Source organism: Schistocerca americana, chromosome 2 (assembly GCF_021461395.2).
Source record: "Schistocerca americana isolate TAMUIC-IGC-003095 chromosome 2, iqSchAmer2.1, whole genome shotgun sequence".
Classification (NCBI taxonomy): Eukaryota; Metazoa; Arthropoda; class Insecta; order Orthoptera; family Acrididae; genus Schistocerca; species Schistocerca americana.
Genome location: NC_060120.1, coordinates 260,579,632 through 260,605,036, shown reverse-complemented (window position 1 = coordinate 260,605,036; position 25,405 = coordinate 260,579,632). Strand labels below are relative to the sequence as shown.

The following is a 25,405-nucleotide window of genomic DNA, read 5'->3' as shown; positions in this document are numbered from 1 at the left end:
ATAAGAAATGTTTTCTTCTGTGGCATGCATCTGATAATGAATGCTGCGGAACGTGCTTGGACCACAGATGGGGTAACTGACTTTCAACACTTAGCTGACAAAGTTAAAAACCATGAATTGAGTGAACTACACATAAACAATTGCATCGAGTTTGCTATGCTTGGCGAAGTCGATGTAATATGTCAACTGGATACAGATTACAGAATGAGGATTAAGAAGATTAATGAAAATGTTTCTAAGACTCGTTACTTCCTTAGCAATTTTATTGACTGTGTAAAGTTCTGTGGAAGTTTTACCTTACACTAAGGGGACATGATGAAATGGATACTTTATAGAATCCTGGTATTTTTCGAGGTTTTGTCAGTCTGATGGCAGAACCTGAGTCCACGTGAAGGAACATATTGAAAAAAAACAATAATAGTATATTTTTGGGGCTCTCAAAAATAAATCAGAACGATCTGCTGGACTCTATATGTTGTTTGCTGTCAGTTGATTTCTCAAGTAATATCGCAAACGGATAACGTGGCAATTAAAGTTGAAACGACAGACTCTGCAATCTTGTGTCAACTCGTATTTATTGTTCAGTATGAATTGTAAGTGGAAGTATTTGAGAGATTCATAAATTTCATAACGGCCAACGACCATACAGCTGCGGGAATAAATAGTGAAGACTTCATTGAACTTAAAAAGCTAAAGATCGGCGACTCTCCAGAAAAACTGGTAGCTCAGTATGATGGAGCTTCAGTTATTAGCGTCAGGCACAGTGGGGTGCGGGAAACAGTGAAAGCAGTATATGAAATAGCAAATTTTTTACGGTGTTACGCCCACCAACTCAGTCACATAGTAGCGCACAACACAACACAGCAATTTACAGAGATTCTCTATTTTGCTCTCAAAGTCAGTGAAAAGAACTGCCGTACTGCATAATGTTGTGAAGAAACGTATTCCAAGAAACGCTGATACAATACGGAATTTTAAAACGCGATGTGAGAATACCGCATTTAGGTATAAGATAAAAACAGTTGACTGCCTTGGAATCTTTGAGGGTGATTATAAAAAAGATTATCCAACAACCAGGAAAGCAACTGGACTTCGGAAACTTCCCAACAACGACCAAGATTTTCTCTTTCGGTTTGAGATTTTCAGTAAGGTCCGGCCTCACCGAAACGTTTTGTTTAATCAGCTGCAACGTAGAGATGTTGATAGTGTGAAAGCTTTTATAACGTCTCTGATTTCAAGTCAGGGATTCAACTGACGAGAAAGTCTCTTGATTTCTATTATCATTGGGCAAAGGGAATGGAAATGTAAAGATCGCCGGCCCAAAACGTTTCAGTTTTGTAGACTCACGTAAAACTGTTGCAAAGAAAGTGTGTAACCTTGTTATAGCTAACACTAAAGAGCTTTTCGCACTTAGCAATCACTTGTCAGCAGCTATATTTTTCCAGCCCAGTTTGTTTTCAAAACACAAGCTGTTATTCCCTGGCGAAGAATTTCAGACTATAGTTAAATTATTTGACTTGAATGAAAATGAATTGCGGCAGGAATTGATCGTCGTATTGAGTAGAAATGATTTACAAACTGCAAGTGGAGCTTTAGCATTTATGAATTGTACATAAGAGAATAATTTGGAAACTGTTTCACTGTAGTCAGTGAAACTTCTTCGAATTATTTGTATAATACCAATGTCAACAGTGGAAAGCGAGAGGTATTTCTCCACAATGAAAAGAATAGACTTACAGTAGAAACGAAGTGAAAGAAGAGAGATTGAGTGTATTAGCTATGTGATCTAGAGAAAAAAAAAACACTTCTGAATGTGCATAATTTCAATGAGTTTGTAATTCACCACATTGCTGAAGGAAAGGAGATGATAGTCGACTTCATCTACAAACCTAATAATTTAGGTAAGAACGTCGTTTCAATTTTATTCCAAAACTACTGTCTTGCCTGCAGAAATTATTAAAAACCATATACTTTTGCACAGATTATTATATTTTAATATCAACAAATTGTGCTAGGCGTAAAGGTTTACAGTAGGTCACTTGCTAATACACTGCTATATTTTCGCGTTCAAGAAATGTTCTGAAGAGGAAAATGTTCCACCCGTCTGTTTCAACAGAGGTGCCTCCCCCCTTAGTTTACGGCACACAAGTTGCCACTGGACTAACGCTTCGTAATCGTTCCATTTAGGATCCCCACAAATTGTTACTCTCAGGTATTTATATGGGTTGAGTGAAAAAAATTGTGACTCATTGATACTGTACAAGTTAATTGCGTGAAGTGCATGACTTATAGCAAGTTGCCAGCCTTCATACCACTATGGAACCTTAATAAGGTCTGCAGAGCTTCTTGCTGTTTTATGTCAACATTTATTCATTATAGATAGCTGCAGCATAGTGTACATGACTTCCAGCGGAATGTGGGTAGGATGCTGCAGTGGGATATGAAATGGTCCTATGGGAGTCAGAAATACAATCAATGTTGGAGCTATATCGAGTACCACTTTCATGAGCAACATAGAGAGTGACAAATTTTAAAGGATATTCCAAGAACAGCGACTTTTCCAGGGTGAATGCAGAAAGACAGGGGTGAAGAAAGACAATCTGAGGCCTTCTACGCTGTAGCCGAACTAAAACACAAGAGAGAACAACGGCTGGTGGCCTAAACCACCTGTCCTAGAGCAAAGACAAGACAGGATGAGCAAGGTGGCCCAAGCTACCTGCTCTTTACCAGAGGCAAATTACAGGAGAAAGATATTCTCAAGCATTTCTCTTTAGGGAGACCGTGGTGGTAGTCATACGACCTCCTGATTGGTTACTGCAAGAATGCGAGGTTATTCTGTGTCTTCGTTACAGTCTCTACACTGCACTTGCACTTCAGTGGTCACAGAACAGAAAAATCTTAACAAGAAACGTACAATGCCTGACAAGGTGAAGCATCCAGAAGACACGGCCAGGTGCCAGTCTAAATTCCGTATATCACACGCCACCGGGACCACCAGAGTGCGTTAGTGTTGTCTGTGTATAGTGTTGTTATTAGGCATGGTAGGGGTTATGAGGGCCGTGAACTGCACCGAATGTTGAATGATCACGGTGAAGAACACGGAGAAACCGTGTACTCGACTGAGACAGAGTTATCAGCACCTGCCAGAGTTTGAAAGGGGGCCTCATTGTGTATCTCCATGTGTGCGGCTGGTCTAACTGCAAAATTTCTACATTTGTGGAGCACTCTGATGTCACAATGGCACAGTCTGGGACTGCAAGCGAACATGAGGACAGGCATCAAGGTTCCAACCGACAGCCCAATTAGGGAAAGTAATTTCACATAAATATACGGCTAACACAGTAATCTAACAAACAACAGATACTCCAGGTAGGAATATCAACAATGTAGAAAAAGACAGATTGCCACTTACGGTAAAGAAGACACGTTAAGTTGCAGACGGGCACAATTAAAAGTTTTGGGCCACAGCGTTCGTCAGCAAAAGTGAAACACACACCATTCATACACACAAGCGAGCACACCTCATGCACACATGACCGCCAACTCCAGCATCTCGGGCCGGGATGCCTGTCTGCAACTTAAAGTGTCCCCTTCAGGGTAAGTACTAATCTGTCTTTTCTTAAATTGTTAAAGTAATCTAATAATTGTTTTAAACTTTACTTGAAATTGAAATTTGTTTTTTAAATCGGCCACGGAAACAACAGCACACTCTAGCATCTATTGGTAAAGTAGCTAACCATTCCGCAGCTCGTGGTCTAGTGGCTAGTGGTCTAGTGACTTTGGATCGCGGGGTCACAGGTGCGATTCCCGTCCGGGTTGGGAATTTTCTCTGTCTGGGGAGTGGGTATTTGTGTTGTCCTCATCATATCATCATCATTCGTGAAAGTGGCTAGATTGGGCTGTGTAAAGATTGGGTAGCAGATGACGCAGTTGAGCGACCCACAAGCCAAACATCATCAAACAACACAGATAAAAGTTTTAAATGTATTGGCAACAAACTATCTCCCGCTAACCTACACTGCCTGTTTTAAAGTGCGAAAGATAATTGTCATTACGAAGTACTACTTAATAAGAGAGAAGCACTGATATAATTGATATGAGGTGGCTGTAATATTTCATTATTGAAAAATGGTGATATTGAAACGGTTGCCAGTTCGTTATTTTAACCAAAATGAACACTATTGATTTTCATGGGAACCATGTAAGCTTTTGCGTTATACAGAGCATTTGGAATGTATGGGGACCCTGAATCTGTTACAGTTGTTTCCAGTTATGACGTTAACTGTACAAATTTTATAGAATAACTTCTGACCTTTTCACTGCAAAGTTTACTAAACTACTAGCTCACCATAAGATTGGGGGCCTTATCAGTCTGTTCTGTTTATTGACTTCGTTTTGGGCTAACACTTGTAACAAGGCACCGTAATTATGCAAACGCAAACATAAATACACGAAAAAAGCATTATTACAAGCCAGTATACTAAATATGAATTATGTGGGCTTTTGAACTGTTATGGCCTGTACTTGGTTTTTGTAATCAGATTCCTATTTTATTGCTTTTAGTATTGAGCAAATCTTTAATAATATTTAAAAATGGTCACTTCAGTCAAGCCTTTTTCTTTGCACTCATTCTTTTGAAATACTTTAACTATTCACTTTAGTGACTAAGTGGAGCATTTCATACAGATCACTAAATACTTGAGAAAATTATTACTCCACGAAAGTTAATAAACGGAACAGTAATGATTCTGCCCCCCCCCCCCATGAACCATGGACCTTGCCGTTGGTGGGGAGGCTTTCGTGCCTCAACGATACAGATAGCTGTAACATAGGTGAACCACAACGGAGGGGTATATGTCGCCAGACAAACGCGTGGTTCCTGAAGAGGGACAGCAGCCTTTTCAGTAGTTGCAGGGGCAACAGTTTGGATGATTGACTGATCTGGCCTTGTAACACTAACCAAAATGGCCTTGCTGTTCTGGTACTGCGAACGGCTGAAAGCAAGGAGAAACTACAGCTGCAATTTTTTCCCGAGGGCATGCATCTTTACTGTATGCTTAAATGATGATGGCGTCCTCTTGGGTAAAATATTCCGGAGGTAAAATAGTCCTCCATTCGGATCTCCGGCGGGAACTATTCAAGAGGACGTCGTTATCAGGAGAAAGAAAACTGGCGTTCTACGGATCTGAACGTGGAATATCAGATCCCATAATCGGGCATATAGGTTAGAAAATTTAAAAAGGGAAATGGATAGGTTAAAGTTAGATATAGTGGGAATTAGTGAAGTTCGGTGGCAGGAGGAACAAGACTTTTGGTCAGGTGAATACAGGGTTATAAATACAAAATCAAATAGGGGTAATGCTGGAGTAGGTTTAATAATGAATAAGGAAATAGGAGTACAGCCAATCTACTACAAACAGCATAGTGAACGCATTATTGTGGCCAAGATAGACACGAAGCCCACGACTACTACAGTAGTACACGTTTATATGCCAACTAGCCTTGCAGATGATGAAGAAATTGATAAAATGTTTGATGAGAAAAAAGAATTTATTCAGGTAGTGAAGGGAGACGCAAATTTAATAGTCATGGGTGACTGGAATTCGGTAGTAGGAAAAGGGAGAGAAGGAAACATAGTAGGTGAATACGGCTTGGGGCTAAGAAATGAAAGAGGAAGCCGCCTGGTAGAATTCTGCGCAGAGCATAACTCAATCATAGCTAACACTTGGTTCAAGAATCATGAAAGAAGGTTGTATACCCTGGAGATACTAAAAAGGTATCAGATATATTATATAATGGTAAGACAGAGATTTAGGAACCTGGTTTCAAATTGTAAGACATTTCCAGAGGCAGATGTGGACTCTGATCACAATCTATTGGTTATGAACTGTAGATGAAAACTGAAGAAACTGCAAAAAGGTGGGAATTTGAGGAGATGGGACCTGGATAAACTGAAAGAACCAGAGGTTGTACAGAGTTTCAGGGAGAGCATAAGGGAACAATTGACAGGAATGGGGGAAAGAAATACAGTAGAAGAAGAATGGGTAGCTTTGAGGGATGAAATAGTGAAAGCAGCAGAGGATAAAATAGGTAAAAAGATGAGGGCTAGTAGAAACCCTTGGGTAACACAAGAAATATTGAATTTAATTGATGAAAGGAGAAATATAAAAATGCAGTAAATGAAGCAGGCAAAAAGGAATACAAATGTCTCAAAAATGATATCGACAGGAAGTGCAAAATGGCTAAGCAGGGATGGCTAGAGGGCAAATGTAAGGATGTAGAAGCTTATCTCACTAGGGGTAAGATAGATACTGCCTACAGGAAAATTAAACAGACCTTTGGAGAAAGGAGAATCACTTGCATGAATATCAAGGCATTATGTGTACCAATGCTCACTAAATTTTCAAGTTGCAAATTGAATCATTGAAGTGTCTTCTTTATAGCAGAGACTATAGCTGCAGTATTACACTCATGCAGTTCAGCGCAGTAAAGGTGTATAGATATTATTTTTTGGTCTAATTTGTTGTAATAAACTATAATCAATCCCAAGTATGTACATCCAGCAATATCAGTGGATTCATCAATTAATAAGCTAAATGGTTGATCTTTGCAATCTTGTTTTAGAACATCAGTGAAACGCAGTGCTAACACGCTTTTTATAACTGAGGTGCACTTATTTCAGTGCAGCTGAACTTATTCGATATCTTTTTCATGACTGTCTTAATATCTCTACCAAATGGTCGATTTCACATTACTAATAAGCATGGTTGTGAATAATGAAAGTCTTGCTTCTTTCTTTTTTCATTCTCAATGGGCTGTGATGTAAAAGCAATTTTAGGCTGCATAGTTACAATGTGCAACAATTTACTTAGCCAAATAGTGGTTGAAGATGTAAAACCGATCAATGAATGACAACCAGTTTAAAAAAAAAGGTTGCTTATCTTTTTATTTTGTACATACTTCTTTGACATCCCATGAGAGGATCTTCATAGTGACTCCTTAAAACTGTCCACAAAATTTGTACTTCACTACCTGACCCATACTACTTTAAATAATTTGAAGACAATCTTGGGGGTCTTGAAGCCAAGAATCCTGAAACTTTTGCATGTATTGTAGTTTCTGTATAGTTGTACATGTATGTAGTCGTGAAATAATACCACACACTGAGAATCACAATTGTATATTGCACACCACGAACGACGACAGTAGAGTTACGTTTTCTGCACATCTGATGTGTGCACCCTGCATGAGCCAAAAAGCGCTCTGTGGTTATTCGAATGTCGTGAAATGAACTATAGCTAGGTGCTACTAAATGATGTCCATTCTGCAGGGAATCCCGCATGTAGTCTGTCGAGTGTGATGATTGTGGTCTTCACAGTAGAAGTTAAATACTGCTGAAATCAAATGAAGTAGTAATAACATATTTCGAAACATATAGATAGCTTAGTGGCTGAGAGATCGCATTTTCAGTATCTGTAACTGAATTCTATTAAATTACTAAAAATCCACCAGCCTCTAGAAGCAATATGTCGCCACTTAAGGGGGGGTAGAAACCCCCAGTTTTAGTGGAAAATCCACTGAATTGGCAACACTATGTTAAATGATGACCCTTACCAGAGTTTGCATTAGTTTACATGACAGAGTGAAGATAGAAATATTTATGGCCATCTTGATCACTGTTGAGTAAGATGTTTGCTAAAATTAATTTTTATGTTGTATTGAATCAAAGATTAATTTTTGAACCTGTTATATTTTGTTATTGCAAACTGTAAAAAACTCAAACAACTAGGACCTTTTAAATTGGTTTTCCTTAGAGATTTTGCTATAATGTTTCGTTAATTTATCCAGCAAGTAAAGAATGGTAAGTCAATGCTAACCCCCATTAAGTGCACTCAGTTTGCAAGTAAACAACGTTAAGTACCCACTGACGAATATTTAAGAATAAAATGTCATGTAAAATTTACCATTTTAAAAATATGCTGTTACTCTAAATGAATTTGAAAACTTTTACCTGAATAAAAACTCACATTGCATGTACTTAAAATATTTTAATTATGAGGTATTATTGAAACATTACTGTACAATTTCTGAAAACAACCAACTCGTCCTTCATCGATTAGCAGCCAAAGACATCAGTTAAGGAGACACAGGAACTACTCACAAAATCAAGAAATCAGTAATTTGCTTGAGATTGGCTGCAGTATATATGTAGATGTAAATGTAGAAATGGCCAGCTTATATATATCTGTAGTTATGTTTAAACTCTAACTTGTGGTACTTCACCAACAGCCCTCTCGCACAGTGGCTGAAGATATATATAGATATAGAACTGAAACAAAGATTATCTTTAAATACTTTTACATAGATACTGTGTATCCTGTGCACTCACATATACAAGGTTATGTCACATTCTTTATTGTATACAGATCGAATTACATAATTATTATTTCAGTTGGTTCTGAAAGATTTGTTAATTCAGTCCTTAATTCCACTTCCATTCATTCTATTTCCAGATGCGCACAAAAAATTGTCACTCAGTTGGAGACTACACCTGTGAATAGAACCTCAAAGTCTAGTTATTTCCGTTCACCTCTGAAACCTGCCAATAAGGAGGACAAAAGGAGAAGTGAAAAGTGGAAAGATGAAAGGAAAAAAGAAGACCGAAAAGACAATGAAGAAAATTTGGAAAACAAGAAGAAGGAAGAAAAGATGAATAAGAAGGCAGAGAAAAAAGAAGCGAAGCTGGAGAAGAAAGCAGATAAGAAAGAGGAGAAAAAAGAAGCTAAAGCTGAGAAGAAGGAAAAGACAGAAAAGAAAGAAAATAAAAAGGAAGCTAAGGCTGAAGCAAAGGAAAGCAAGAAGGCAGCAAAGGCAGAAAAGAAGAAAGAAAAATCCAAGACAGAGAAAAAAGAAAAAGATTAGTTACAAAATAGGTTAAAGAAAGACTTTTGAATTTTAGAGATAGATATTCGAGTGAGTAATTTACTTGTATAAAATTTTTACATCTAGTTTTATTTTTACTGACTAATGCTCATATGTATTGAAAAACCTCCTTTGAAGTCTAAATCCCATAGACGAAACAGCATCAGGGAAGATTTATTTCAATATAAGGTCATTTTATAATAGTCAGGAAACAATTTTATCAGAATTTTTGCACAAGTGAAGACGAAAATTTAATAATTAGTTTTTAAAAAATTGATTTCTCCTATTTATAAGAGAAATGAGAAATTTCTTGGTTTATATTGTCCCTGAAATCATATAACTGTGCCGTTCAGTCATCTGTAAGAGGTTGTTTATCAAGTATTTTACTTCCCATAGTCTTTTTTTATGTGACTTCAAGTTAAAAATGGAGCCAACTAAGGAATACAAGAACAATTTTGCTGCAGAAGAAAAAATGATTATGATGCATATCATTATGTCTCTCTTTCTACTGAATGTAGGTACATACTGGAAATGTTTAGGTATTATTCGTTGTTAATGTAACACATAATGTAAAGTAAATTGGATTCAGATTTATAAAGGTTGAAGGTAGATATCTAATTCTAAAATAAAAGCTGATAAAGTGACAGCCTCTTCATATAAAGAAAGTGAGATACGTTACAGAAGTAGAAAACAATTAAACAAGGAAACAACAGAGAAACAACAGTTTTTTTTTTTTTTTTTTTGTAGAAAGCTCTAAGACATCTAAGTTAGAGAAACTGGGAATGAGAGAGTGAGTGAGTGTGAGAGAGAGAGAGAGAGAGAGAGAGAGTAGATATGTGTGTGTGTATGTGTGTGTGTGTGTGTGTGTGTGTGTGTGTGTGTGTGTGTGTGTGTGTGTGTGTGTGTGTGTGTGTGTGTCTGTGTCTGTGTCTGTGTGCATGTGTGTGTGTTTGAGAGAGTGTGTTTTTATCTCTGTATGACTACTGGAATTCATTTGGAATTTCTAGCTTTGCACTCAATCTCTTTTTATCCTGTGAGACATATGGTTACCATGATAAACCCCAAACTAATATATATGCGGTGTTGTTTATATCCAATTTTAGTACTGGATTTTGAATGAAGAACAAATCTGTTATGATGCTGGAAGCAGTTATTTGTGAACTTAAGATGCTAGAGTTGTGTTAATATACAGTGTAATTATAGTATGTGGCCTACTAAATGATGTAAACTACGGGAAGGAAAGTTGCAAATACTTTAGGCATTGTTCTTAATTAATGTTTTATTATTTTCAATTTTGTGTATTCCTTGTACAGATGAAGTTGTGTGATTTTTTCCTATTTCCTAACTTTTCTAAAGTCTTCCATCACAAGGCAGTAGCGCTTTCATCCTCAGTAATTGCACAAGCAATTGTAATACTGTTTTCACTGTTTCATTTATTCTCTCTCATTGAACTTTCTCATTATGTATCAAGTGTTATCTTCGAAATTAAGATTCTTTGATCTACCAACATATTTCTTCAGCTGATTTATTCTTAACATTTCGAAACTGGACGCAAAAATTCAAGTTACAATCAACACAATAGTAGTTATGTGGAAGGACTGCATCTGCATATTTAATTCATTTGGCGCTTACACCATCTTCAGTTGTCTAGCAGCATTTACATTCAGTCATTTCACTTTTCTCCCCGCTAACTCCAGTTTCTCTTCCATCTGTACAAGCAACTATCTGCATCATGTGCTGAAACGTCTTTTTCTCGTTTTCACTCTATAATAGAGGAATCTAATTATGTCTGTTTAATTTATACTTCCATTTTTTCCTTAGCTTATTACTTCTGTTCATCCTCCAATAGTTCCTTTGCTTAATTTTCTTCATCTTAAATTGTACATTTCTGTAGCTATTTATTTTTCAGAAGTTTTATATTCACCCTCTTTCATCAGATAATAAGTTAAAACAAAATCTGATGTGTCAGATATTCAGTTTATCAACATGTGTTGCTTTCTTTTTATACACATGTATTTGTATTCTGCTGGCCACTTTATGGTGTGTGGTGGAGGTTACTGCAGGTAGCTCTGTTACATCTCACTCCTCCTTTTCCAGTCAGAAATTATTAGTCCAATGGTTTTCATCATGTAGATCGATATCTATATCCCAGTTTGTAGGTAATGTTTGTTCCTATTTACTAAATTACCATGAGATATCTGTTCATTATCGTCAACCTTCTCTTCCTCTCATCAGTCTCACTTTGTTTTCATATATCTATGGAACCAGCAATTTTAAAATTGAACTGTTAACCACTTTAACTTGTATTGGATGTAACAATACTGTATCATAACGGCATCATATATGAAAAAACGTGTTCCTACAGTTCATCAGAAAATTTCTTTTGCTAACAGTCTATAGCATTTCACAAGTAAATCTGAATAATTACAAATAAAATAACAGACAGAGAGGGTAAAATCTCTCAGTAAATCTTTCACTCACTTCTTAATAAGCAAATACGATTTTTTATGTTTAAGTGGAATTTGTGATAGTAAAATAAACTATGGGATGTTTTGACAGTGGATAAAAGAGAGTGAAATAATATTATTCTTCATGAGTATAATGTCATCCATACTGAGCTAATCATCACATATGTTCCTGAAGCAACATTCAATTTGCAGTGTGGAAGACATCACCATTATCATCAATAGTAGCAAGTACCACATGTAAAGTACTTAGCTAAAATGAAGTGTTGTTTCGTCTATGGGACTTCACACATTTTGTTTCAGTTCTTTAACAGAAATATCAACCTACACCACAAACGTTTTGACACACAGGTGATCCACTTCAGACACACTAGTGGTTTGCACGCCTTCTGCAGTTCTGTGTCAGCACCAATCACAGCGATAACTTCAAATTTTATATGAGAGGTTATTACATGTCAAATATGTTTCATGATATTGCCTTTTTTTAGTTTTATATGATTTTCTGACCTGATTGCTTCATTTTTTAAGTATCACAGGTACTATGGTGTTCACAGCAGAAATAAATAAATTATACTTAATATTTCTGCAATCCATAGAACTGTAAAGTTTGTGTGCCTGGAATGGATTAATAAGTGGAAAGCATGTGACATAAGTGTCTCATTTATTTGTTGTTGTTGTATTTCGATTAAAAGAATTAGTTGAAGCTGTACTATAACTTAAATAGTATTTATAGAGGAGATTTCCTTAATGTAACAAAAAGAACAGTATTTCTTTGACACACAGAAAAATGTTTCCAGATATCCAGTGTTGGTGCTTCAAGCAAAGGGTATCTAAAACTGTGATATTGAAATACAATAAGCAAGCTTGTCTCCTGTAGTACAGGTGGAAACCACTTTCTGTTTAATGATTAAAACTTAATAATGCTGTAATCACTCTATACAGTCATGAGTAATTGGTAGAGTAATTAATTTGCAGGAAAGATAAGGCTTAAAAAAAGAAAGCTATTTTTGAAAAGAAGGCTTATTTTAATAGCCAGCGTTTTTTTAAATAATAGCTCCCTGTAGAAAATTTTAATGTATTTTTACAATCATGATTTGTGTATTATTTCCATATGAAATGCACGTTATCATAGTGTTTCGAAGTCATGACCAAATGCTGTCTGCATTGATTTATTGATAACTAAAGACATTTATTCTGAGAATAGGCCTACTCAATTTCACTGTGCATTGTCCACATTTCATCTACACAACAAGAATTCTGTGGCTCATCAACTAAACTGCTTCAAATTCTAATGTTGAAACTCCAGCAAAGCCTACTCATGAATTCTCAGCTCACTTCACCAATTAATGTCAGCTACTCATGATTACCATTATTCCAATTTTCAATAAACAAACCAACTTGTGTTTAAAATGCTACAATGTGGAGATCTTGTTAGATAAATAAGAAATCACCCATATTTTGACACTGATGTATGAGAGCCATCTGAAGAATGTGCCATGTTTCTTACCTGCAAGAGTTACGAAGTTATACTGAAACTCTTGATTTCGCAAATTTAAAAAAGGTGTTGTAGTACAAAGAAAGTTTTAGAAATGTTAGTGAAATGAGATAATGGTGTAACATGTTATTTGTAAGTAAAATATAGTGCGCTATGTGGTATTATATGAATAGTGGTAATAAGTATTCCATGTATCAAACCTATATCTGTGATTTGAAGAGGAAAAAGAACCAAACATACGAAACAGGTCTGTGCATCGATGAAGGCTTACTATAGTTGCTGACCCGAAAATTGGCAGGTGAAGGTCATTTCATCTCTGTACAGTCAGGTAGGGGTTCGTAAAATTTTCAAGTTCCCATCTAATAACACTATCAAAGATATGGAAAAGAACTTGATAAAATGCTCCAATTGATGTACTTATAAAAGACGAAACTTACTTGGTTATTGCAACAAACAATCTCACGTTACAATTCTGATAAAACATTACTTTTTACTTCAACTAGGAAAAACATCATAATGCCTTGTGAAATCAAGTTGAAAAAATTAAGAATGTTACTGAAGGTTGCTTTTTACCTACTGTAGTTAAGAAATATACAAAAGATATAAAATATGTCGTAAAAACATAACATAAAGTTTTTGTCATATGTTGGTTAAATTGTGGCTGACTGACTTACATTCGTGTTACCCAAGGAAAAACTTACAGCGAGATAGATTCTCCAAAAACACAGAAATTATTTTTGGAAGCACAAAAGGCGTGCTACTGTATTAGCCATAACTGATGTTTAATTTTCTTCATTTTTGCCCATGCACATGCTTTAAGTAATGTGGTACATATGCTTTGTTAGGTTTCGTAAATATGCAAAGCACTTCCAGTCACGACAAGATCCAGCACACAAAGCATAAAAAAAGGGAGAAAAATTTCGAAGTATAAGGCAAAAGCAATGCAGTCAGGTGATATATGAATGTGAATAAGATCGAAACAAGTTTCTAGGAAAATCTGCAGAACCTAAAATTTTATTTTAAATCATAATTGTCGCATGTAAGCAAATGTTGGGTCAAGCGCCAAACATGTGTGTAGCTGTTGTACAAAAACAGTACAAAAGTTGGGGATCGCGAGATACGCACAAACATTATACAGGTTTCACATCATATATGTGTTTTTATGGTAGCTAGTAGGTTTAAGAACAAAATTGTACACAATTTTAAGAAAATGAAACTTTCTATAGGCAATAATTTTAACATAGTCAACGATACAAGTGTCATCATATACACTTTCTCTCATTTCACAATGATCTCATGAAACTACTTATTCTGCTCTTTTACAAATGGATCCATTTTAGCTAAATCCCCTCTCTTTTCTTCAGCCAGTTGGGGTTAAGAAAGTAGTGTTTCCAGCTCCACATCAGAAGGCTTCAGGCTCCTTTTCCTTGAACTGTTCAACTTGATTGATATTTGACCAAACGTACAGTACATGTATCCATTCAGCAGTCTCGTCAAACATGATTTTGAAGTCTGTGAAATTCATATTTTTCAGCAGCTGACGTAAAGTAGTAAAACTCTTTTTCTTGCGTAACCAGCGATGAAGCTTATAAAATTTTTCGGAATTTCACACACAATTAGCCTCTTTGGTTTCTCAATGCATGTAAAATCACCATAAACTTCTGTTCATGTTTGTGCAAAGTAAACCTTTGCTGTTAGGTAAGTAAATGGTTCCATGCAAGTAGTTAACTGTAATCTCATAATAAGAACGATCATTGTTGTCTAAACGAAAGTCGTTCCTGTATTATATTAAACACATTAAAATACTTTAACATTACTTACATTGATTCCAAGGTGTATAATAAACTTTAAAACGACAGTCAAGGTCTACCTGGTGTTTGGGAGCCTCTTTTGCTGAACCACAATATTACCTTTTCGATCATATTCCTTTCCTTCACTGCACGGTTCCTTCCTATCACTTCATGCACTAACTTCCTCCATTTTGGTGCAGTTTTCGTTTCCATTTTGCAATATTCTGTATTATTTAGATGTAATTATTTCAGCATTGCTCTTTTCTGCAAACGAAGCACAGAGCTACTTCATTTGTCAGCAATTCAGACAAGTACAAGCGAATACATTAACAAAGAGCTGGTGCATGACTCTTTATTTGAACATCAATGTTGGTCTTTGACATGAGTGTCATCTTTAGACCACTGTAAACACTGTTTCCCACTGTTCTCGCGCTTGTTTCAGAATATATGTTTTTGGTCTTAGCTTTTACAGCGGAACTTCACCAGTAACTCAAATTTTCCTTCTTTGACCCTTGACCCGCTATTTACTTACATGCTACAATTACTGACCAGTACGCTAAATTCCAACACTTGTGATAGGTTTGTCACACATCTACTGAGAACACTCATTCGCACTTTGCCTGCCTTAACTAAAGTAAAAACAAAAATTTAAATCAACTAAGCTCTTTACATAGCCTTCACTTGCCTAAACTAGAATACACTCTGGTTCTGTGCCTACAGGTTCTCTGTCACTTGTTTCGGACAGATGTACATTAATAAGTCACCCTATACTGTCTCTTAGGTCGCGGCCAAAAAATCAACTTCTACATGTCTTATGCACATCACCCAGTCATGCTGAGTAACTTTTCCAGAACATCAAGTGTTACTTGCTCTACATCAGCAAGTTTAAAAGCAGCCACGTCTCGTTATCCTAGGCCCATATCAGCTCAATAGGAGTACATTGGCAGCGATGAAGCGCCATATGTATAACTTGGTGTTTCAATTAGTTTTCCAGTTGGCTAATTAAATATTGAATAATGCATGACACCTTTCAAATGATGTGATTCAAATACAACTTTAAAATAGAAACACTAAATTATTGTTTCTATTAAGTTAAAATGTGATGGAATATGTCTTTTGGGAAGGAAAGGACTAACAAATATCATTCAGACTGTCAAATATGGATTATAACTGACGAAAACACGAAAACAGAAAGAAATACCAAACCTTTTGAATCTTTGTCTTTCACACACATTTAATTCATTATGCAAAGTAAGAATTAAACATGAAGAAGATGTTTGTAGCTCAGACACAAGGAAGAGGAAATGATTTTTGGATACTAAGAGCCAAAAATGTCAACAAATATAGAAATGGCATCTGAGGTTTTAATCTGAAATGTTTCACCCAGCTACCTGAAGTGTAGTGAATACTGTCAAAACTGTGAAAATTCTAACAGGTTGTCATCACAGTTCTGATGAGAAGAAAGCACAACAAATCATGTAAGAAATTGTAAATAATGCAAATAGTAGAGACAGAAAGAGGTAGGAAGGAGATAAGCTATGTGGAGCTGGACAAGGAAGTAATGAAATTTAAAACACAGAGGAAAGAAGAGTCCTGACAGTGGATTAATAAGAGGTGCAGTAAATTCAATAAAATAAAATTTAATACTTTTTGAATAGTTGGTTGAGTGCTCTTACTTTAATGTCATACTTCAGTTTTCTACTCTTCTCAAGTTTTCCTGTCGGTGTGGGCTCTCATTTATTGAAGGGTTATTGGCTGCCTTGCTTCCTCTTTCCATATTTCTAAGTTTTCTGTTAATGTGTTTATAAAAATTCTTGGTTTCAAAAGAGCTTTAGATTAACTGCTTGTCTTAAAATGAATCTATTTTGGAAAAAATAATTTACACAGAAAATTCTTCATAAACAAGTGTTCATGAAGCTGTCAGAGTACTGCAAAATCACTACACAATATCTCCTACAAAAATAGAAAACGTTTGTTTCTAAAATAACTAACATTATGTTCTGTGGTTAATGTGAGTAGTTTGATTGTGTAGTGTCACAAAAAGACTGTTAGATTATGGTTTTATCATTGACATTCCCTTTGTCTATATACAGCCTGAATCAGTTATATTACCATCAAAGCAGTATAACTTAATTATATGATTCTATACAAGGGCAGAAGTTGTAGGAGTATCAATCTTCGCATCGCATGCAAATGTGAAGCAGTTACATGAGCGATAGCAAAGGTGTTTCCCTCCACATTATTAACAGTATTAAAAGTCATCTCATTCATGAATTGTAGTTGAGATTTAGACATGAATTATACCTGTGGCCTAAACTGCAAATAATTCAGAAGTTTTAATTGTCAGATTTACACCTTGCAAAATAAATTCTGTTCCCATTCAGAATAAAATATGTTACATTTAAACAGCACATGCCATTGATGCATTTTTTGTGTCTCAATTACTATTAATTTAATTTTTATTGCAAAATGTGGATCTCTCCAAGGAAGATTATTCTGTCAAACTTTCATGTCATTTTAAAGGAATTTATTCACTAAAAGGAGCAATACTTAATGAAATTTCCTTTTATCAACTATTATTCATACATTATGAAATTCAGGGATGTATTGACTGTCATCAGTCTTTATGATGTTAAATGAAGAGATGTTTGAAATTGTACTTAATATTTGCAGCAGAAGGGAGTTCATATAGTTTGTTATTTAAAACATATTCAACATTCTAGTAGTTTCTTTTTGTGGTAGGACTTCGTATTCATGGCCACAGTATTCTTTCTAACATCAATAAATATCTTAGAAAGTAGTGTTCATTGAGATAGTTGTAAACACATAACGTCCAGCTAATAATATAGTTGACTTTAGCCTTTAACATGTTGGCAATAATTTGTCTAAAGTAATGAACACTTACAAATTATAAATTTTCAAAATAACTTCACAGTATATGAAACTCCTTTTTTAATCATAAATTAGAACGTAAACTAAACTGGTATAAAATTAAATGTAATTACATTACATTTTGTTAGACACATAATGTATGTTTGTTGAATGTGTGTAAAGAGATGCACAGTTAGTTGTAGTGACTGTGCAAAGTGAAATATCCTAAATTTATTTTTGACAATAAAAATATTACTTTTAATTCCATAAATATTACTCAGCATTAATTTGTATTCATCGTCAATAATGTTTGCTGATGCAGATGACTATGTAGATTCTTCACTTTATTTGCATTTTGTTTGATTAAAGTATTACCATTGGTAAAATCTATACTTTTTAAAATTGACTTTCACTCTTTGATTTGTAATGTACTATAACAGGAAAAAGCAAACCAATTAAAAATTAGTGTAGGCAGTCATTTTACACAAAAAACATAGTATATCACTTAGAAGCAGACAAATTACTTATCATAGTAATTGATGTGTTGCTCTATCACAGGTTTTCAAGCTTTCCTTTTTTAATAAGCGCTTACTGAATAACATTCCATAACATGAATTGCCATTTGCTGTAACCACTATTTTCTTAAAACCTCTTGGCCTTAAATATTGATGCCAGTGGCATCACAAAACTTTTCCTCCTAAAAGGAGAGGTACCTTCTTTTAAGATTACACATGTATTAGCTTTATTTATCCACTCGAATTTCAGTGTATTGTACTGACTTCCTTACATCAAAGAATGTATGTACAGCCACTGCGACTACTATGACCTTACTGGTAGGCATAGACCATGAATAAGTGGCTGACTGGTTTATTTGCCATGCAAATAGTGAAGGATAAAAATTATTCAGTTCTACATCATATGCAAAACTTGGTGATGTATTTGATCTGCCTTCTTACAGATAATCATTTCCAGTCCTTCCATCAGACAATATATATTATATAAGAAAACTGTGAATACTTACTGAAGGTTGAGTAAGAGTTGTTTTGTGACCTATACACAGTTGTTGCATGTGGTTTATTTGGTTGTTTCATTTAAAAAGTATGACATGATTGCACATGCAGATATATATCCTTACTCTATCTTTTTAATGTGCCTTTAAGAAAAGGAAAACATGGATCTGTCAGTGATTGTAAACTGTGATGGAACAATGATATTACAGTATATTGAGAAAATTCAGGCCTGGAATAGGCTTATCAGAAATACATACATTAATGGTTCAGTATTAACTACTTTCTTCTTTACAAGACAATAAGTGAATGCTGGTTTGATATGCCACTTCTGTTTGAATATGTGTTGCAATTCAAGAAAAAATAGCATATGAGGTACACATGAAATAACATGTGAAGTACAGTTCACTGAAAATGATTTGTTGTAAAATGAAGTTTCCAAAAATTGATATATCTTGTTTGTCATATCATAGGGCAAAAGTATAATTGCTTCTGTAACACTCACCTTTTTTACTTCACTTGAATGTAAACCAAATTTTGTTTATTCTCTAAACAAAAACACGTGTAAATCTGTACCTTTTGACTGACTTCAACATGTCACAGAAATTCTATATTGAGGAAAACTGTGATACTGCAGTTGACAACAGTCTTCATACAGAGTGTAGTGTTAACTAAACATTTAACTTGCTTTTACTTGATTGGTAACAAACAAAAAGAAAATTATGCGAGAGCTGCACACAGTACATTGAATGTTTCATGTCCTGGCATGTATGGTAAGGTGAATAGCTGACCTCTTTTAAGTATCTTATATTCATAAGCCAATGAGTGTTAATTCCTAGTAGCATACTATTATTCTAAGCTGTCTTTTTACCAATAATTGATTTTCATATTTCTCTTTTTTCCAATCTTGTACACACATTTCAAAATGATCTTGTTTACATTAGTGTTTTTTAAGTGTACACTGAAAAATTTATTTTCAAAATATAACCTGTTGCTCATTTTCGAAGTGGCTCTAACTTTAAATTTATGTTTTTTGGCCTAATACTGTCAATACCTTGTGCAACTGAAGCCTTAGAGTTAAAGATAGTTCCACAGTGTGATGTCTAAAGAGAAAAGAATATACAATACTTTATACATATTAGTCAATTTTCTGTGTGATCTTGACAGCAGCATTCTGTTCATAATTCAACAGATATACTCTGACTAATTCAAAATCATGTTGCATTGATCTGTAAAACCACAACAGTTTCTGTGTTTCTCCTACATTGCTAGAACCAAGCAGCATTGATAACACAATGATTCAATATCACAGCTTCTTTCCTTTACACTTTTCTTCACTTTCAGACATTTTTCATGTGATTTGTGATGTCCACTTTGAGTTTATAAAAGCAGTGTTTCCTAACGAGTTTGCAACTTTCTTATAAGTTCATTATTAGATGTAACCAACTTTTGCCACTCTCATTTGATGAAGTCAGATGAATTGTTGGACACTACAATAATGATTTGTCTTCTCTCAGTAAGAATTGGAATTCAACTCATGTAAATCAGAAGCAAGTGATAACATTTATTGCACTGGAGTAGTTTTGCCTTATAGAGAAGTTCCTGAAACATAAGGCATAAGAACATGGCAAACCGATGTGAAAACTGAAATAAAACTTGCTGAACACTGAAGTTTTGGCATTTTATAAATATTTTAGGCAGTATGAGACAAAAAATAGATACTGAATATAAAAGATGAGAAATAGTATAGGTAAAGCAAAATACCATTATTTCCAAACTGTGTGTGAAGTATTACTTATATCTGCTTTATTCTTCTGATCAAGCATAGATTGATACTTACATTGTTACAAAAGAATATTTGGCTCTTTCACGTAATGTGTGTGTTAGTCCTCTGCAACCTTCCATGTTTAGGTCGCAAACTTCCATAAGCGTTCTCACACAAAGACACTTGTAAATCTATGACTTATGTTCACTATTAATCAAATCTTCACAAGATTTCTATCAAATCAACGAAAATGTCGTTTGCCATGTTACAAGAATATAGCCCATTGTAATTCTGCCACTTAACTCAATGATGGATGCCAAATCTGATTCGCACTGTATGTCTCTTCATACATGTAAGACTTTATGAATTTTTAACCAACGAAATTTCCTTTCAATGTAAATTATAAAGAACGATAAATGACGTTGAGATAAAAACTGTCAAAACTCAGAGAACGTTTACCAATTATAAAAACTGTTTGCTCTAAACCTCTACACTCAGAAAGACATTTCTTGCCGCAAAATTTGTTTAATGAGCACTACAATAAGTATACTTTCTTTAAAATGAACTTCATTTAATTTATTAAAAACAGAAATACTTCTTTTAAGCATATGTTTGCTAAATCCTTTGTAGAGCAAAGTAACTTCAATAGACGCCCTCATCATGATGCTTTCCGAATCTGTATGCACTTTTAAAACATTTTGAAGTCTGGAAAGCCTATCAGGCAAGCTCATTACTAGATGTGGGGTGTACAGAACAGAAAATTTGTCATTAATTGTTTTTACCCTTAATCTATTGACAATTCTTTCAAAATTGTCAGTAAACATTAACTATAATTGTTTAGTAGTTACAAAGTGCCAATATTTCCCACTTCATCATGTGTTTATGTATTATTCATGGTTTCATTTTTAAAGTAAAAACTACCATAACCCACGTAATATGGTCTTACATTTACTTAACAGCATGCTCACGTTATTTTCTTGTTACTGCTGCTTTCATTTCGACATCTATATTTTGTAAATATATAGACAGTGCTGCTAAAAACTTGAGACCCTTGGGGAAGCATGTTATCAGTGAACAAGATCTTTTCCTCATCTTTGAGGATGTTAACTGCTGTAGACTTATGGACAACTGTCTGAAAGATTTCTTCATGAATGACATTTTCTTTATTTCAGTAGTTTTTGTTACATTAAGTTCCCAGTAGTCATAGAATTTTGTTTTAATTTTTGTATAACATTTTCTGTCAACTAATTCACCATCCCAACATTTTTCCACTCCAGCTCGCCACTCTCTCTCTCTCTCTCTCTCTCTCTCTCTCTCTCTCTCTCTCTCTCTCTCTTTCTGTGTGTGTGTGTGTGTGTGTGTGTGTGTGTGTGTGTGTGTGTGTGTGTGTGTGTCTTGTTCACTTCTCACTCCCCTCTCTTCCTCCTCCTCAATCTCCTTCTTCTACTGTTTCTAATGTCTTTCATTCATATAGTTGATAATTATATTGAGTTCCTCTGGCTGATTATTAATTGAGCTTCCTCTTTTTGTGAATGAATGGTTTATTTTTCTACATGACCCGAGAATTTTCCCTTGCTCTCTTCACAGACACATGTGGACATCATAGTTTTCCACAAATTCTGCTTTTAAGGTGGCCTATAATTGTGGCACAATAAGTTCTAATTCTAAATTAGGGGATTGAAGTAGCTACTACAAATATTAACTTCTCATCAGCATGTATGATCAAAAAATTTCCGTTTCTTAGTGTAGTGTGTACACCTTATTTTCCCCATTTCAAATTTGTTAACTCCATGATGTTGTCAATTATAATATACAAGTACACTATACCCCATGTGTTGTCTTTTATATCTTTAGTATGTAAGTGTAAAACAAGAAATTTGTTTAGCATTTCCTTTTCATTATCTCAACCATGAAGAAAGTACCATAACAAATAATATGTTTTGGATGCAAACTCATAGATATAAAATAGAGTTTTCTTCAGTAACTGCATAGAGCGATCTATCATTTTAAGATGATAACTACTGGGATATTGCTGAATTATACTGAAAGTAGTTTGGTAACTCTGTTACAAGCCAAACTGGGCAGAACTTTTAAGAAAGTCCTATAGTCTATTTCAGGTGGTAGGGAAAAGCAATAAAAATGTAATGGGCGACAGATTAAGGGAAATTATAATTAAGAAAATATTCTTCCAAATTGGGGTATGTATTACTCCATTACATATAGGTACTTAATTTTTCCTGAGACACCCAGTGGTATTTCAGAGCATACAGGTGTTTAGTTCTTTTTGGGCTCACTCTGCTACCTAATTTGAGCCAACCGTTAGTAGTATAGTTTCACGAGTATACCTCTGTCATAAAAAGATATTTTAAGCGACATTGTTGAAAGGTCGTCATCAAAAAGTTTATTCACTAATACGTGGCAAAACATATATATATAAGATCAACGTGAGAGACTTTAAACCATCTATCCTCTTGCTTAACTCTATTGCATAGAGCTAAGGGTAACTTTTTCTTCATAACTTTCATACCTCTTTACATACATCCCTTTCCCTCTTCTCACTTTCTGCTATAGAACAAAGACACTAGTTCTTAGAAGCTTACAATTATTGGATCCATGTCAGCTGTTGCTTTTTATTTGTTTTTCTTTTCATGTAAATATAACATTTACTTTGTAAATTCACTAAATCTACTCTTCTTTTTCTTTTTTTACTGCCCAGTTACATATGTTTGGTGCATTTGCAGATGAAATGTGAAAATATTCAGTTTGGCATATTATTAGCTTCGGTTTCACATAACATTAAACTAATTTTTTACTAGTGAAGCAATTTTGAATATTTGAATTATGAATCAGAGTTGCTGCTGTTGTGGAATTTAGAGTAAGAAGAAAATATCAGTAGTGTAGGTCACGTGTACAAACCCTGAGATGAGTAACTCAGTATGATTTAGGTATGGTCAGATCTGTAAGCAATAGCTTGAGATGGTATCCCATGTTTTATTAAATCAAGTTCTAGGCTAATTTCCATCAGTTCATGTTCAGAAGATTATTGCAGTATTGATAAGTTATGAACTGCTGTATTTTTTGAAGTAGTAATGATTTTAGTAGATTTGCAACTGTGCAGGTATGCAATCCCTAGTGTGCCAAAATAGAATAAAATTGGGGATATAAGCAGGGCCTTCCATACATCGTGGCTGGCTGTTTGTTTTAAACTAGATTTTATTTTTCGCTTATCCGTAATTTTTATGTCTGAAATTTTAGCAATGTCCCCATAATGTTTTAGGTATTTTTTCCCTGTCTTTGATTTAAAATATGATGGAATGTTAAAGTAATAAAGTATGATACATAGAATAAATCTGTATTTTATTATCAAATAGATATTTTCTTTTATCTTATCAATTTTAAGCCTCAGTAGCAAAATCGATTCCTATAATAACTGTTACACAGCAGCCTACAAAAATTAGCTATAGCCATGTTTGTATACACATTTCATAAAACCTTATCATCCCAATATACGTAACATTCATATAAGTTTTTTTTTCCAAATTACATATGAATTCTTACACATTCGGTATCTATTTACATCCTTTTGATATATCTCTAATTGGTTTCTTTATTTACTCTTTTCGCATTGAATGTATTTCCCTTGTTAATATTTTGTTTTGCTTTACAGAAGTCTTTTGAATTATCAGTCTACCTCTTTGCTTATATAATTTCTCTTGAGCTATTTTGTTAACTAAGAGCCTTTCAGTTTCTGTAACTCTTATCTGTTTTGCTACATCGATGTGTGACCATAGTGCGTCACAACTGCACCTCAGTACTTCTTCTAATATTCCTCATAACCAAAGGCGAACATTCAGTTACATTTAATTGAATAAAACAGAGAATAATAGAAATTTTAACAATAATTTCTAAGGCATTTGCCAGATTTCGGAAATGATCGTATTTCTGCTGTGGGAGTTTCCCTAAGGCCAAAAATTAAAACTGAGTTAAATGATTCTCAGAAGAAAAAAAAATGTCGTGTAACTACTTCCTCCCTTAGGGTAGACCGTTCGCTCAGAAGTTAATTTCTGCATTAACCTTAACTTTCACGGATGCACATCCGTTTCACCATGAGAAAAACAAATTCTTTGCTCTAAAAAAAACACATCGTGGTCGTTATTTCCCTACAATTTGCTGATCAACACAAAGAGGAATACACTGTCTAACTGTGTGGGATCTGTAACAGGCAAGACTAACAGAGACAGAGAGTGTATACATAGCAATGAGAGCTGCGTGTTCTTAGGCTTGTCTCACTGGGGAGAGAGTATAAGAGATGTGTAAAAACATCTCAAAGAATGCGCTGGAATAAACTCATGAAAATCTCCAGAAAATGTCACGAACACGCTTACAGGTAGAAACTACGATTATTGTTCGATCTCCTTCATATCCACTCTGTAGAGACCATAAACATAAAGTTAGACTAATAAAATGCCTACACAGAGGCGAACTTAAAAATCCAAAATATGGTATGATTAAAAGTGACCTCTGTCACACCCTTTTAAGCGCACAACTGAGCATAGAAATAGAGGTAGTTGTAGATGTGCTTGGGAGAGAGTAATTTTCTCTAAGACATATTAGGTCTACAACTTTGCGTCCGCCGTTTTGCAGTAGACGGCAGTAGCGGCAAGTGGGGTTCGGGTGGTTGGTCATAGGTGTAATACAATAAGCATAGGCATCTGTAAGCATATTGTCATAAAAATACTACACGATTTATGATTGCGTCACAAGGCCATTCTCGATAAAGTACGTCAACTTACGTAACCCATTTCTCGCCATTTGCGGGAAGTTTTAATTTTCTGCTTTAACATGAAGAAATCTGCGGCTGTGGCTCTTAAAATGCTGAAAAGACCAATGATGAGGGAACTATTAGTGGAAGAACATGCAGAGAATGTTTTCAAAGCCTTAAGGACGGTGATTTTGATGTCGAAGACCGGCATGGCGGTAGAAGACAGACGTTTTCGTAGCTACTGAAACAGACTAAGACAGTCACAGGACGTCATTATCGAAAGAAATCGAGCCCAGCACAGACACACAAACGGCCACAATACAGCGAT

At 34.9% G+C, this 25,405-nt stretch overlaps 1 protein-coding gene across 1 annotated transcript in view; it reads left to right on the top strand.

Annotated features, from left to right (window-relative positions):
• Positions 1 to 8,922, top strand: part of LOC124593945 (fl(2)d-associated complex component) — a 550,167-nt gene extending 541,245 nt beyond the window's left edge. Inside the window, exon 6 of the mRNA XM_047132294.1 lies at positions 8,514 to 8,922. Within this exon, the coding sequence (XP_046988250.1) occupies positions 8,514 to 8,922 (409 nt within the window). The remainder of the gene's footprint in view (positions 1 to 8,513) is intronic.
• The last annotated feature ends 16,483 nt before the right edge of the window (positions 8,923 to 25,405 follow it).